The sequence below is a fragment of the Mobula birostris genome, chromosome 7 (assembly GCF_030028105.1).
Source record: "Mobula birostris isolate sMobBir1 chromosome 7, sMobBir1.hap1, whole genome shotgun sequence".
NCBI classification, from domain to species: domain Eukaryota; kingdom Metazoa; phylum Chordata; class Chondrichthyes; order Myliobatiformes; family Myliobatidae; genus Mobula; species Mobula birostris.
Window position 1 is genome coordinate 31124686 of NC_092376.1, and position 15341 is coordinate 31140026.

At 38.3% G+C, this 15341-nt stretch overlaps 1 protein-coding gene across 9 annotated transcripts in view; it reads right to left on the reverse strand.

Moving 5' to 3' along the window:
• Window positions 1-221: 221 nt before the first annotated feature.
• Window positions 222-15341, reverse strand: part of LOC140200088 (copper-transporting ATPase 2-like) — a 74372-nt gene continuing 59252 nt past the window's right edge. For 7 of the 9 annotated variants that reach the window (XM_072262835.1, XM_072262843.1, XM_072262839.1 and 4 more), the window contains 4 exons: window positions 11121-11324; window positions 10840-10957; window positions 2064-2166; window positions 222-659 (listed from right to left, as the gene is read on the reverse strand). In XM_072262835.1, the coding sequence (XP_072118936.1) occupies window positions 617-659; window positions 2064-2166; window positions 10840-10957; window positions 11121-11324 (468 nt within the window). In that variant the 3' untranslated portion in view covers window positions 222-616. The other 2 variants (XM_072262837.1, XM_072262840.1) reach the window with 2 other exon arrangements.

Genomic DNA, 15341 nt, shown 5'->3' on the forward strand with positions numbered 1-15341 from the left:
AGTTGACTACAATAATATCTTGGTTATATTCTTAAATATAGAAAAGACGATGGAAACACTAATAACATCTGATTAGTTAAAAAGTGAAGTAGAAAGTACCCTTATAAATATCAATGATTTCTATAGTTAATGTATACAGAAAATCACTCTATTCAGAAATGAATTGAATCAATTTGAAATCTGAGTAAAATATTAAAATAAGTTTTATTGCAGTTTCATGCAATACAGACTTCCAAGGAGTAAAGTATTTAGCATTAATTAAGACTAGAATAGCCTTCACAAACTTAAACTTCAAAAAACTACTGTTTCAGAAAGGTGTGTACATTTATGTAAAAACATACTTCATTTATAAAAGTTTATTCTTCATAAGTTCACACTGTACAAATATATTTTTGCAATTCAGTCTTCATCAATCCTTAGACACAAGCTCTTCATTTTATCCTCCAGTCAGCGGAGACCATTCATCACATTCATCCTGAAGACTTATTCTCTGATTTGATAATTTTTCACTTTAGTGAATTAAGAGAATAATATATTTTAATTGGGTGCAGATATTAAACTTTGGAGGAACTTTCATTCCTTTCAACAAATTTAAATGGATGTAGTTAGTGTCGCCTTATGCTTGATTATCAAGCTTTTCTATGTTTGGCTTCCTGTAGCTGTAATTGAAAATAACAAGATTGTAATTACATTTAAGATTATGGATGGAAAAATATTCTATTTTAATCACCAAATAGGTGCAATTATTTTAAAATAAGAAAATTAATTAAACACTGACACTAATTTTAAATAAATAATACCTAATCAATTGTCCAACTCAATATTGATGGGTACAGCACACATTATGTCTGCAATCATCATTTATCCTATTTCAAATTCCATGGAATGAGTTTAAGAACTGGAAATGAAGAGCAGGTGCAAGAAGGAAGGATATACTTCCTTTTTTTCAACAATGCAGGAAACTAATGAGTAAAATATAAAAGTCCAATAGAATTATGGATTTTAATGCATAGTTAGAACGTGTAACTTCTATTCTTAGAATAGAGGTGGATACAATAGGTTCTTTTAAGAGACTCTTAGATAGGTACATGGAGCTTTGAAAAACAGAAGGATATGGGTTAGGGAAATTCTAGGCAGTTTCTAGAGTAGGTTGTATGGTTGGCACAACATTGTGGGCTGAAGGACCTGTAATTTGCTGTAGATTTTTATGTTCTATGCTTTATTTCCATCCCTTAACATAAAATATTTAATTACTTCCACCAAACCTAATACCTTCAGAGAGAATTTTATGTAAAGCCTTTAACTGTCCATATTCACTTCATCACACTTAAATGGCAGATTTTACTTTCTATAAACATTTCCATTGCATGGAAAGTCAATTATTACATCCTACAAGACAATTTAGCATTTCAGTATGATCATTAATGTAGTTCTACCACATGGTTAGACAAGATGAGCATGACAATGCCAACACAACAGATGAATGTTCATGTTAATTGGTGCTTATTGAAAACTTCAGAAATGGATCAGATCAAGGAAGGTATTAAGTGATCAGTTTCCTTGCCAGTTGATATGTATTTCAGGGAAGGTCCATTTTGTCACTAATGTTCTGGCTAGTTGTATATTCAGGGAGATATCCCTCTAACTGTAACAAAAGAAATATATGTTGGGTATCTGGTATTTGTGCTCAAAATTTTTCGGACCAGCCACCAGTAGTGAATATTCAAAAGGATTCTGCTATTTGGGATATGCTACCATTGTAAAAATGTAATTCTGTATGTTACCAGTCTACATTCAAAATCAGCAACTGACACTGTTGTTCATGGTTTATTACGATTTTTGTGTTTAAAAACTTTAAACAGGAGAACTAGATTCTCTCCTGAAGATCTGTGGAAATGAATAATGATCTTTACAATTCCTAATTACAGCTTCCATATGGCTCAGTTTAGTCAATTACAATTGTTACCTTTCAAAGTGTTTCAAAATACTTAAGTATTTCAAAATCATAAATCAGTGAATTTAAGCAGACTCATTATGAGGAAAAGTTAAGTACAGTTACTTACAGTTTTAACAATAATGAAGAAACGACCACAGAAACAGAGGAAGCAGCCATTGCAGCAGAACCCATCCATGGCTGTAAAACTAGGCCCAAAGGCAAAAACACACCTGGAAAATACATAGAAGACAGTAATCTCTCTATCTCTCTCTCTGTATGTTACACACACTCACACACACATGCATACACACACACACACACACACACACACCATCTGCCATCTACAACCCAGCCATCACTGCATTCAGTTAGAGAGAATGCACACAAGCAGACTGGTATGAAGAATGCTGTGAGGAAATGGAACCAGTGACTGAAGTCAAAGGAAGAGCCTTACTTGCCTACAAGGATGATCTCAACCTCAGAATCTGAGATGCTCTTAAAGCTGCAAAGAAGGTCCCAGAAGACTGCTCACCACTGCACCAACAACTGCCTGAACTTGTGCAGCAGACACAAGAGTTGCACGAAGGCATCAACAAGGCCACAGGCCCCTTTGTCAGCACGACTGCCTGTCTGAAGTCCATGACTGGAGAATTCATATCTGATCAAGCCAAGCAGCTTCAACGTTGGGTTGAGCACTAAGTAGAGTTGTACTAGTAATGCACTCTTCTGGACTGAGATCACAGGTGTTGTTCCCAGGATTTAACTTCAAATTTTCTGCGTAATCACTCAAAGAGTTGAACTGCACGTGTATGTAACGAGAGCTGTTTAACTCATCTCCTTTTACCTTAGGTTGCAAACTTATCAATCACCCCTGCTGTGGACAACTTTCTGGAAGTCCAAGACGCCGACTTCTACAAAGAAAGGATCCGTATGCTCCATGACCACTGGACTAAATGTGTAAGTGCAGGAGGGGACTATGTTGAAAAATAAATGTGCTAGGTTTTCTAAAATTGACTCCTTCTACCTTAGGCCACAAACTTATCAATCACCCCTCGTATGTATCTACACATACATACAGATTTATGCATATACATGTGTGCACACATATATACATACATGCACAGATAAAAATACAAATGCATGCACATACATATTTACACACATGTACATACCATGCATACAAATACACATATGTACCCATGTGCATACATTAATACACACACACACATGTATGTACATATACATGCACATTGACAGACTTATGCATATACATATGTACAGACATATATTCAACACTGACACAAAGGCATACATATCCACTCATATGTATGTGTCTGAGTGGATATGTATGCCTTTGTGTCAATGTGTTGCATATATGTCTGTACATATGTATATGCATAAGTCTGTCAATGTGCATGTATATGTACATACATGTGTGTGTGTGTATTAATGTATGCACATGGGTACATATGTGTATTTGTATGCATGGTATGTACGTGTGTAAAGATGTATGTGCATACATTTACTTATATATGCAGAACACATACATACACATATACACATATGCATACATACACATATTCACACACATAATTTACACATACGTATACACACAAAATGCATTTACATATACACACACTCGCATATACAAATTTAAATGCACATGCACACAAATATTTACATACAGAAATGGGAGGAGCTAAAAAGGGCACCAGAGTTTTTTGCGGACTTGGGCAACTTTTTCCAGTTCATCCGCAAACAGTTTAATTTCTTCTCTTTTCATGTCTTTTTCAAGGCAGCTGGGGTCCTGTCAGAGTCCATGATCCACAGTTGGACTGGGTGTGTCCCTGTGGATAACCCGATTCCTCACTGATGTCGCCGACTAAAGCAATGTGGGAGATTAAAACATCAAGATAACAGGCAGGCAATGTACTCTGCTGTCAACAGAAGGCCCCTGCACTTGTGATTTCTCCCTCTCTCTCTTTTGACAGTGAGTGAGAGTCTGTTGGCCCTCGAGTTGGGGAACTCGGACAAGTGATGTGGCAGATTGTGACATCAGAACAGTGTGCTAAAACGAGGAAATCTGCAGATGCTGGAATTTCAAGTAACACACATAAAAGTTGCTGGTGAATGCAGCAGGCCAGGCAGCATTTCTAGGAAGAGGTACAGTCGACGTTTCGGGCTGAGACCCTTCGTCAGGACTCGTGCTGTGACTCGAAGGGTCTCGGCCCGAAACATCGACTGTACCTCTTCCTAGAGATGCTGCCTGGCCTGCATAGAACAGTGTGCTGTTGGTCTCCCCTCTCGTCACTGCAGGAGCAATAATTCACTCTCCTTCATTACTGAAAGAGAGAACCTGTCTAGGTTACCTACGTGTTGGGATGGACAGTATTTTTTGACTGACTCTAGATCATAACCTCTTTGCTATTGCTGCATGGTGAGTTGATGCTTTTGCTAGAGCAGGTGGGGTGAGGGTGAGGGTGAGGGTTGATGCTTTTGCTGGAGTAGGTGGGGTGAGGGTGAGGGTGAGGGTTGATGCTTTTGCTGCTGCTTGTGTGTGGGAGGGGGAGTGGGGCTTTGGGGTTCTAACGTTTTTCTGCCATTCATTGAGTATTCTTCTGTTTTCTGGATGTCTGTGAAGAGTTAGATTTTCAGGTTGTATACTGTACACATTCTCTGATATTAAATAGAACCATTAAACACATACATATACATAGTTACATACACACAGACACAATGTACCCATACACACACGTATACAAACATATACGTATGTACATATATACAGTCACATACATATACATGCACACACATATATGCATATACAGACACATATACACACATACACATGTACATATGCATATATGGACATACGCATACATATACACAGATACTCATGCAATACATAAACATATTTACACACACTTACACTCAAACACAAATGCATACATATCATCATCACCATCATCAGGTGCCATGACCAGTTTGAGCTTTGACTGCCATGGCCCACACACTCCTGTTTCGGGTCAAGTGGATCAATTCATTGGTATTCATTTCAAGTTCTCTGGCTGCTGTCTTCATCATCATTTGTCTTTGTCTTTCTCTTGCTTTCTTCCCTTCAATCTTTCTCATAATTACCGTGCATGCTAACTCCTCTTTCCTAATCACATGTCCAATGAAGGTACATTGCCTTTTCATGATCTCATACATTATTTCTTTTTGTGTTTGCTCTGTTCATGACATCTTTGTTAGATATTTGTTTCGTTCATGATATTCTTTGCATCCTCCTCAAAAACCACATCTCTGCTTCTACAATTTGTTTCCTCATGTTACTAGATATTGTCCAACATCCTGAGCCATATAACATAACTGGATAAACGTAATATTTCAGTACTCTGAGGCAGGTTGTCATGCCTAGTTTAGTATTGGTCAGTATACTCTTCATTCTCGTAAAGGTGTCTTTTGCCATCCCTATTCTTCTTTTGATGTCCACGTTGCACCTGCCATCTGATGTCACCCAGCTTCCTAAGTAGCAAAAGTTCTGTATTTGTGTTATGTCTTCCCCGTTTATTCTCAGCCTGCAGATAGGATTCTCCTTCTTTTTGGATATCACCATACATTGTCTGTTTGCAAGTGATAGATAAACCCATTTTTGCACTTTCTTCAACAATTATATCATATATATATATATATATATATATATATATACATACACACACACACACACACACAGTGGTATGCAAAAGTTTGGGCATCCCTGGTCAAAATTTCTGTTACTGTGAATAGCTAAGCGAGTAAAAGATGAACTGATTTCCAAAAGGCATAAAGTTAAGGATGACATATTTCTTTAATATTTTAAGCAAAAAAACTTTTTTTATTTCCATCTTTTACAGTTTCAAAATAACAAAAAAGGAAAAGGACCCAAAGCAAAAGTTTGGGCACCCTGCATGGCAGTACTTAGTAACCCCCCCCCTTTGGCAAGTATTACAGCTTGTAAACGCTTTTTGTAGCCAGCTAAGAGTCTTTCAATTCTTGTTTGGGGGATTTTTGCCCATTCTTCCTTGCAAAAGGCTTCTTGTTCTGTGAGATTCTTGGGCTGTCTTGCATGCACTGCTCTTTTGAGGTCTATCCACAGATTTTTGATGATGTTTAGGTCAGGGGACTGTGAGGCCCATGGCAAAACCTTCAACTTGCACCTCTTGAGGTTGTCCATTGTGGATTTTGAGATGTGTTTAGGTTCATTATCCTATAGTAGAAGCCATCCTCTTTTCATCTTTGGCTTTTTTACAGATGGCGTGATGTTTGCTTCCAGAATTTGCTGGTATTTAATTGAATACATTCTTCCCTCTACCAGTAAATGTTCCCTGTGCCACTGGCTGCAACACAAGGCCAAAGCATGATCAATCCACCGCCCCCCCCCACCCCCGTGCTTAACAGTTGGAGAGGGGTTCTTTTCATGAAATTCTGCACTCTTTTTTCTCCAAACATACCTTTGCTCATTGCGGCCAAAAAGTTCTATTCAGAAAGTTCAAAGGAACATCTAAACAAGCCTGATGCATTTTGGAAACAAGTCCTGTGGACTAATGAAGTTAAAATACAACTTTTTTCAACAGTGGCTTTCTGTTTGCCACTCTCCTATAAAGCTGAGACTGGTGAAACACCTGGGCAACAGTTATTGTATGTGCAGTCTCTTCCATCTCAGCCACTGAAGCTTGTAACTCCTCCAGAGTTGTCATAGGTCTCTTGGTGGCCTCCCTCACTAGTCCCCTTCTTGTACAGTCACTTAGTTTTTGAGGACGGCCTGCTCTAGGCAGATTTACAGCTGTGCCATATTCTTTCCATTTCTTGATAATTAACCTAACTGTACTCCAAGGAATATTCAGTGACGTTAAAATGTTCTTATGTCCATCTCCTGACTTGTGCTTTTCAATAACCTTTTCACAGAGTTTCTTGGAGTGTAATTTTGTCTTTGTTGTGTAGTTTTTTGCCAGGATACTGACTTAACAGCAGTTGGACCTTCCAGATACAGGTGTATTTTCACTACAATCAATGGACACACCTTGACTCCATACAGGTCTCCAAAAACAGATCTCTATTTAACTAATTATGTGACTTCTAAAACCAATTGGCTGTACCAGTTAATGTTTGGTGTGTCATATTAGAGAGGGGGAGCATGAATACTTCGAAATCAGTTACTTTGTGTTTTATATTTGTAATTAATTTAGATCACTTTACAGAGATCTGTTTTCACTTTGACATAAAAGAGTCTTACTCTGTTGATGTTTGTCAAAAAGCCAAACTGAATCCTCTGTGATTCAATGCTGTAAAACAAAAAAACATGGAAACTTCCAGACGGGGTGAATACTTTTTATAGGCACTGTATATGCCAAAATGGGACTGTAACTTAGAGCCTTGCACTCTGCTGCAGGTTTCTCCATGATATCATGCTGAATAAAAAGTATCACCACCTGAAGTCATCCCTAAAAACAAACACACATATACATACATATATAGGCACATACACAGATATTTATGCACATATATACATACACATATTTACACAGACATACACACACACCATACTCACAAAATCAAAAAAACAGGATGATATTAATATCCCTTGTGCCAATGGGTCGTGAGCACTTGCTCGAGTCTGCCTTGATGTTGAGAATGGCGCAGGATTGGCATGCAAGAGTTTTCAAGTGGGCACCCTCCCTACCCTCCCTCCTTGATGTTTCATCGATTAGCCCATTACAACTCTGGAGGGCTTGACGATGACTTCTGGCATCCCAGAATCACCACCCCCATTGTGTCTTCCCACTCTCTTGATGCAATCTTGGAACCTAAGGGAGGTCTTTTTGCTTGATCAAAAGCCAGTGAGTGCTTCTTTTTGTCACCTCTGATGTGGCTCTGATAGTTTGCAGTAGAGTCTAACCATGGATTCCTAGCTCCTTCAGCATTTTGATGGTGGACGTGGCTATAAATCCACTAGAACCCACTTCCACTGGGCAAATTTAGTTTTCCAGCCCTGTCACTGAGCTTCAGAGGCTTGATCTGCATAGTGTACCGTCTTGCGCTCATATGCTTCAGCCACTAAATCTCCCCATGGGGCTGTGAGTTCCACAATGTAGATGATCTGTAATGAGTTGGACTAGAGAACCAAGTCTGGTCTAAGGTTGGTGGCAGCAATTTCCAGTGGAAAGGTGACTTGTTGATTAACATCCACCTGCATTTTCCAGTCACAGGCCATGTTCATCTGTCCTGTTTCTGCTTAGGAGAGAGATTAGTTGGTCTTTCCTCTCCCTCCCAGATGAATGCTGCTGGTGTCAGAGCTTTAGTCATCCCAGGGAGCAAGGAGATGATTGCTATCCTCTTGGTCTCGATTGCCACTGCCACACTCTTCAAGACCTCGCTGTGATACCTTGTGTGAGGCTGGTTTGCAGCTTGCCAGGATATGCTCGAAGGTTGCCGGAATCAGGCAGAGGGCACAAGTTAGGTCCACACCAAACCACTGGTGGAGGTTTTTTTTTGTGAGGGAAGCACGTCACATGTAGCTCTGATGAGAAAGCTAAGTCTGTTTGCTTTCACCTCTCACATGTCCTTCCAGCTAACTTTCCTCCTCTCAATACTTTCCTACCACATACGTTGGCCCTGCTTAGCCAGGAAAACAGCTTTGCACTTCTGTCTGACTCTTCTCGCGTCGACGCTTTGGAATTATGACCTTGTGACTGGTGGGCCCACTTGCTTCCAGACCTACCTGGGACTCCTTTACCATAGAGACTGATGTTACTGATACACCTTTGGACACTGAGCCACTTCTTATCATCAACGTGATGGTTAGCTTGAGCTTCTTCATGGTTGGTAGTGAGACCTCATAGACAGTGAGTCACGCAAGGTAGGAATCCAAACTGCAAGCACCAGAGCTTTAGTTTTCCAGGCATCAAGGTCTTGTCCATGTTATCCAGGCCAATGGTGATGTGCTGTTTTAGATGTTGCAACTGCTCTTTGTCCGTGAGGCTGGCGTTGTACCATCTACCCAGGCTCTTGACAGGCTGTTCAGACACTGTTGGATTTGGGTCATCACCGATGAAGAACCTTGTTTGAGACTATGGAGATGCTTTGTGACTAGTTTCACACACATGCACACACACACATATTTTTTATATATATACATACATACACACACACACGCACATATGCAAGGGTGTTTATTAGGTGCATCAAAAAGCAGTGTTACGTATATTTTAAGGCATCCGTTAGTCTTGCGAGACTATGGATCTGCGCCTGGAAAGTCTTCACTCTCCAGGGCACAGGCCTGGGCAAGGTTGTATGGAAGACCGGCAGTTGCCCATACTGCAAATCTCCCCTCTCCACGACACCAATGTTGTCCAAGGGAAGGGCATTAGGACCCATACAGCTCGGCACCAGTGTCGTCGCAGAGCAATGTGTGATTAAGTGCCTTACTCAAGGATGCAACACGTTACCTCAGCTGGGGCTCGAACTCACGACCTTCAGGTCGCTAGTCCAATGCCTTAACCACAAATTAACTGATGCATTTAACTTAAGTCTACACATGAATTAGAACATGATGCACTCCACAATGTAGTTACAATCATGTTACAAAATAAACATAAGTATAAAAACAAGATATACACATCCCCATTACTAAAGAAAAGGCATATTCCACCATGTGTGATGGGAAAGGCACCATAAAGCCAACCCCACTGCATCAGCTCAATTTAGGATCCATTATGAAAATATACCGAGGAAGTGTGTGCACAGTGCAGCAACAACAGAATGGTGTGGTGTGGTGCGGCATGGGGGAGGGGATAGAGAGAGACAGAGAGAGAGACTTTTATTTTGTAAATAAGTGAAATCTTCCACTTGTGCAATACCTTCAAGATGATTTCAACAATTTCTTGTCCCAATAATTTTATAACATGCAGATGCTTGGTTACCCATTGAAACTACCTTTAGAAATTAGCCTTATTCAAAATGGAATATTAAAACAATTGCTATGCATCTTACAAATGTTGGTATTCCTGCACCTACTACCCTCAACCTAATGGGCTACCAACTACAAGGTAGGGAATGAGTATTAGTTAACAATCTGTTTTCTGCTGAAAAAGCTGTGAGTAATTGCTGAAAGTTTCACATACATGCTAAATTTTACAGTACTTGTACGAATCTACATGATATAAAAGTAACTTTATCATAGAAATGGACAAATAGCATTCAGTGGAAAAATACAATTAAGTACAATATGCCAATATTTGCATTTTTGCAACAATTACATTTGCTGCTGTGATCACATTAAAGAATGTGGGTGTAAATAGAAATGATTTGGCATTCCATCTATCTCTACAGCATAGACTGTGCTATAATATTGTTGTATGGCAGTTCCAGTTATAGTAGCATGCCAACATATGTCTGATAAAGATGTAAAAGATTTAAAAATAATTGTCTTTTATATGAAGATCACTAGAAACTGCCAAACAGTAGGTAAATTGTATAGTCATGTAATCTAATGCAGTACTGCATTTCACTGCTGATTGGCCATTGCAGAGACTGCACCCTCCCACTCCTCTCTACATCTCCAATTCTCTATCAAAATTTATCTGGGGACCAAGATGGCATCCAAGTTGTACAGATTTGTAACGGTTTGTGCTATTCTGGTGCAATGAAATGTTTCATTGGTATCCAAAACTTTCTAGTATTGTAGAAAATCACAACAAAATCTGGAGCAAACATATGTTTTTAAAGTATTGCTCATTTCTCACCAGCTCCCAACATTAGTTCTTTCCCCATTAATACTTTGAAAGTGGTTTAAAATATTCCATTAATTAACTTTAAGGGGAGAATGGTTTAAATAAAACATAAAAATAGAAAAAGCATCCACTTACCAGCAGCAATAGGGATTCCAACCAGATTAAAAATTAATGCAAAAATAAAATTTATTCGAATGCGGAAAACAGTTTCTTTTGATAATTTGATGCTAGCCACAACATCTAAGAGATTGTTCTGCAATTAAAAATCAGAATGCATATCATCACAGAATTTATATTAAGCAAGCAGAAGCCACATTCACATATTGAATTTCAATTCACTATTTACCTTCGGGCCGTTATTTGATAATATAGACAATAAAGAATACACAAACATTACTTAGTTAACATTTGCTCACTCTCATCAGCACAACATCCGCTGCTTCAATAGCTACATCTGTGCCAGATCCAATGGCAATTCCCACATCAGCTTTTGCCAGGACGGGAGAATCATTTATACCATCACCAACCATTGCGACCGTTTTACCCTGATCCTGGACCTCTTGAACTTTAGCTACTTTTTGTGAGGGAAGAACTTCTGCAAACACTTTCTTGATGCCAACCTTAAAAATAGAAAACACTTCTAAAAATAGAGATATTTTTCTTTTTTTTATTAATAGAAAAACTTCATTTATAACAATTAAATTATCCTTTAATTGAGTGAAGTAAATAGGACCATCATTCATCCACTTTTCATAGATATACAGTACTGTGCAAAAGTCTTAGCAACACTAAATATTTTTATAAGGCTTCAGTATAGCCTCCACAGAGCCCAGATCTCAACATCATCAAGCAAGCAAGAAAGCAAGCCAAAGTCTGTAAAAGAACTGTGCCAAATACTACAAGATGCTCAGAACAACCAACCTGTTGATTTGCTTATGAGACTGCAGGACAGTAAAAGAACTGATGCAATTTTAAACGCAAAGGATGGTCACACAAAATATTGATTTGATCTAGCTCTTTTTACTGTGCTTTATAGTAATTTTTTGATACAGCTTACTGTGCTTTATAGGAGCTTTTTAACTCATTTTTTTTGAAAGTATTATCACTTTACAGATTTTTTACATGTGCCTAAGACTTCTACACAGTAGTGTACTGTACGTCTGATTATCTAGAACAAATATTTGTTTGAAAGTAGGACTTCAAATGTGAACACTGTATATTCATCTCCTTGAAGGAGGTAATCATTTTACACAAACATTAAAAACAAGAGGATAAATAGGGGCAAGGTAGGATCACCCAAGGACAAAGAAGAGAATTTATGCCTAGCGCCAGAGGAAGTAGGATAGTTACTTTCTTTCTTTTCCAATTTTTTTTATTGATTTCTATATAAAAGAATACAGAGCCAAGAGAATACATATTATAAAAAAGAAAAAATATAATAATACCAAATACAGTATATTGAAGCACATTAACGAACTCCTTACTCTATATTCATATAGATTAGATTAATTCGTGTATTAGAATATAAACAATTTTATTAAAAATAAAGATCTACACCCACTACCAAAGTTGAAGCTGTTAGGGGAAAAAAACTTATCAGATAATAAAATATACTATTAACCAACTTCTGTACTTTAACAAGAAGTCAAAGATTATGAAAATAATTTAAAAACGGCCCCCACAGATTTTGAAAATCTTGGTTAGATTCAGAAATTGAACAATGAACTTTTTCTAAATTTAGGCGTGCCATAACATCCCGTAACCACTGAGCATGATTAGGCGGAACAGCATCCTTCCATTTCAACAAAAGCACCCTCCCAACCTTAAGAGAGATAAAAGCCAGAATGTGCAGATCAGATGTCTTTAAAATAATATCTTTCCTTCCAACAATACCAAATAGGGCAGTCAAAGGATTAGGCTTAAAATTTACTTTAAAGAGTACAGAAAAAGTTTGGAATACTTCCTTCCAATATTTTCCAAGACTTGGGCACATCCAAAACATATCAATAAATGAAGCTTCTCCATTGTTACACCTATCACAGTAGGGAGATATATCCATATAAAAATGAGATAACTTACCCTTGGTCATATAAGCCCTATGAACCACTTTAAATTGTAGGAGGCAATGACGAGCACATAACGATGAAGTATTAACCAATTTAAAAATCTCATTCCGAGTTTCTTCAGAAATTAAGGTCTGTAAATCTTGTTCCCAAAGATTTTTAATTCTGTTTAAAGAATCATCTCTCATTCCCAACAACATATCATAAATATTGGATATTGAACCATTATAGAATGATTTCATATTAAGAATTTCATCTAATACGTTCTTATCAGGACTATTAGGAAATGTATATAATTGAGATCGTAGAAAATCTCTAATTTGTAAGTACCGAAAAAAATGGGTTTTTGGTAAACTATATTTAGTTGACAATTGTTTGAAGAAAGAAAGACTTCCTCCCACAAGCAGATCCCGGAAACATGTAATGCCCAATCTTTCCCATTGTTTAAAAACTACATCAGTCATAGAAGGCTTAAAGGATAGTTACTAAACAAGTACTTTGCGTTGGTATTCACCAAGAAGGACATGAAGAATTGTGAGATCAGGGAGGGGAATGCTGATATTCTAGGATATGTTGATATCAAGGAGAAGAACACTAAGATATGTAAGTCTTCAGGGCCTTTATAGTATCTAACCCAGGTTATTGAAAGAGGCAAGAGAAGAAATTGCTGGGACCTCAGCAGAGATTTTTGTATCCTCTTTAACCACAGGCGAGGTAAATTCTTTTATTGTCACTTGTACTGGGGTACAGTGAAAAATGTGTTATGTTCCACTCATACATATCAGTTCATTAAAACAGTGTATTGAGGTAGAACAAGGCATAATGATAATAGAGTGCAGAACAAAGTATTACAGAGATAGTAACATAGAAAATTCTAGAGGATGCAGCAGAGCTGTGTAGGTAGACAATAAGGCACAAGATAACAAGATAGTTTGTGAGGTCAAGAGTCCATCTGATTGCACTAAGGAACTACTCAAGTCTTATAACAGCTAAGTAAAAGCTGTCCTTGAGCCTGGTGGGGGTACATGCTTTCAGATTCTTGAATCTTCTATCTGATGGGAAGGGGGAGGATAATGTCTGGGATGGCTGGGTCTTTGATTATGTTGGTTTTTTACTGAGCCAATGAGAAATGTGCACAGAGACAAAGGAGGAGAGCTGGTTCCCATTATGTACTGAGCTATGTCCACCACTTTTTTGCAGTTTCTTGCAGTTACAGGCAAGGCTGGATAAGATGCTTTCTATGATGCTTCGATAAAAGATGGTGAATTACAAAGGGGACATGCCAAAGTTCTATAGCCTCCTGAAGGAAAAAAAGAGGCACTGGTGAGCTTTCTTAGCTGTTCTGTTATCATGTGTACAAGCCAGGCTATTGCTGATGTTCACTCCTAGGAACTTGGACTCAGCACCACTGATGTGCACTGCCATTTTCTGAAGTCAATGATTAGGTCATTTATTTTGCTGACTTGAGGGAAAAGTTGTTGTCATGACACCATGTCATTAGGCTTCTTGTCTTCCTCCTGTACTTTGACTTGTTATCTGAGATGCGGCCTACTCTGATGGTATCATCTGCAAAGGAGCTAGAGCAGAATCTGGCTTGAGCATATAGGGAGTAGAATAGGATACAAAAAATAAGCACAGGCATCATGGGCCAAAGGGCCTGTTCCCGTGCTGCACTTTTATGTTCATAAGGAATTTTAATGTTTATGTAGTCTTCTCTGCTGGAATTTAGTAAGAAGACAGGTAAGGAGATTAGTTTTAAAAAATATTAGGAAATGCATGGTGCAACTCGACTGGAAATCTACTTTTACTGTGGCAATAATGGCCTACATACGAGGTACACTATTGTTCAAATGGAAGAAGCCAGAATCGGAAAGTGGTGAGAAGGGAAGGAGTACAAGCTGGAAGGTGATAGGTGAAGCTAAATTGAGGGGGAATTAGGTAATTGGAGGAGGGGAAGTGAAGTAAGAAGCTAGGAGATGACGTGGGGAAAAGGTAAAGGGCCAAAGAAGGAATCTGATTGGAGAGGAGAGTGGACCATGGGAGAAAGGGGAGGAGGAGCAGGTCACATCTCTACCAGATAATATGTGAGTTTTGTCAAGACAGATACCCAGAGGAAGTATCTGCTTGTGGAGCTATTTAGAAATAGAGGATATACTATCAGAATAAGGAGTTACCCATTACAATTAAGATGAGGAATTTCTTCTCACAGATGGTTCTGAAGTTTTAGAGTTCTCCACTCAAGTCTGCTGTGAAGGCTAAATCACTAAATATATTCAAAGTTGAGGCAGACAGATCGTTCATCTGTAATACAGTGATGGCTTATGAGGAAAATAAAGATATGATCTTATTAAATGGCAGAATAAGTTACACACTTTTATTTTTTGTTTTTTTTTGAATGGAGGTGCCATCCAGGCAGTTAGGTGTTTTGCAATATCAAGAGTAAACATTAATTGAACAATGAACAGTCCTGAGGCAGATTCCTTCACAGTTGTTGCTTGACACACTGAGTTTCTCCAGCAGACTGTTTGTTGCTGCAGATTCCAATATCCACTGTGTGCCATTAGTTTAAAATAG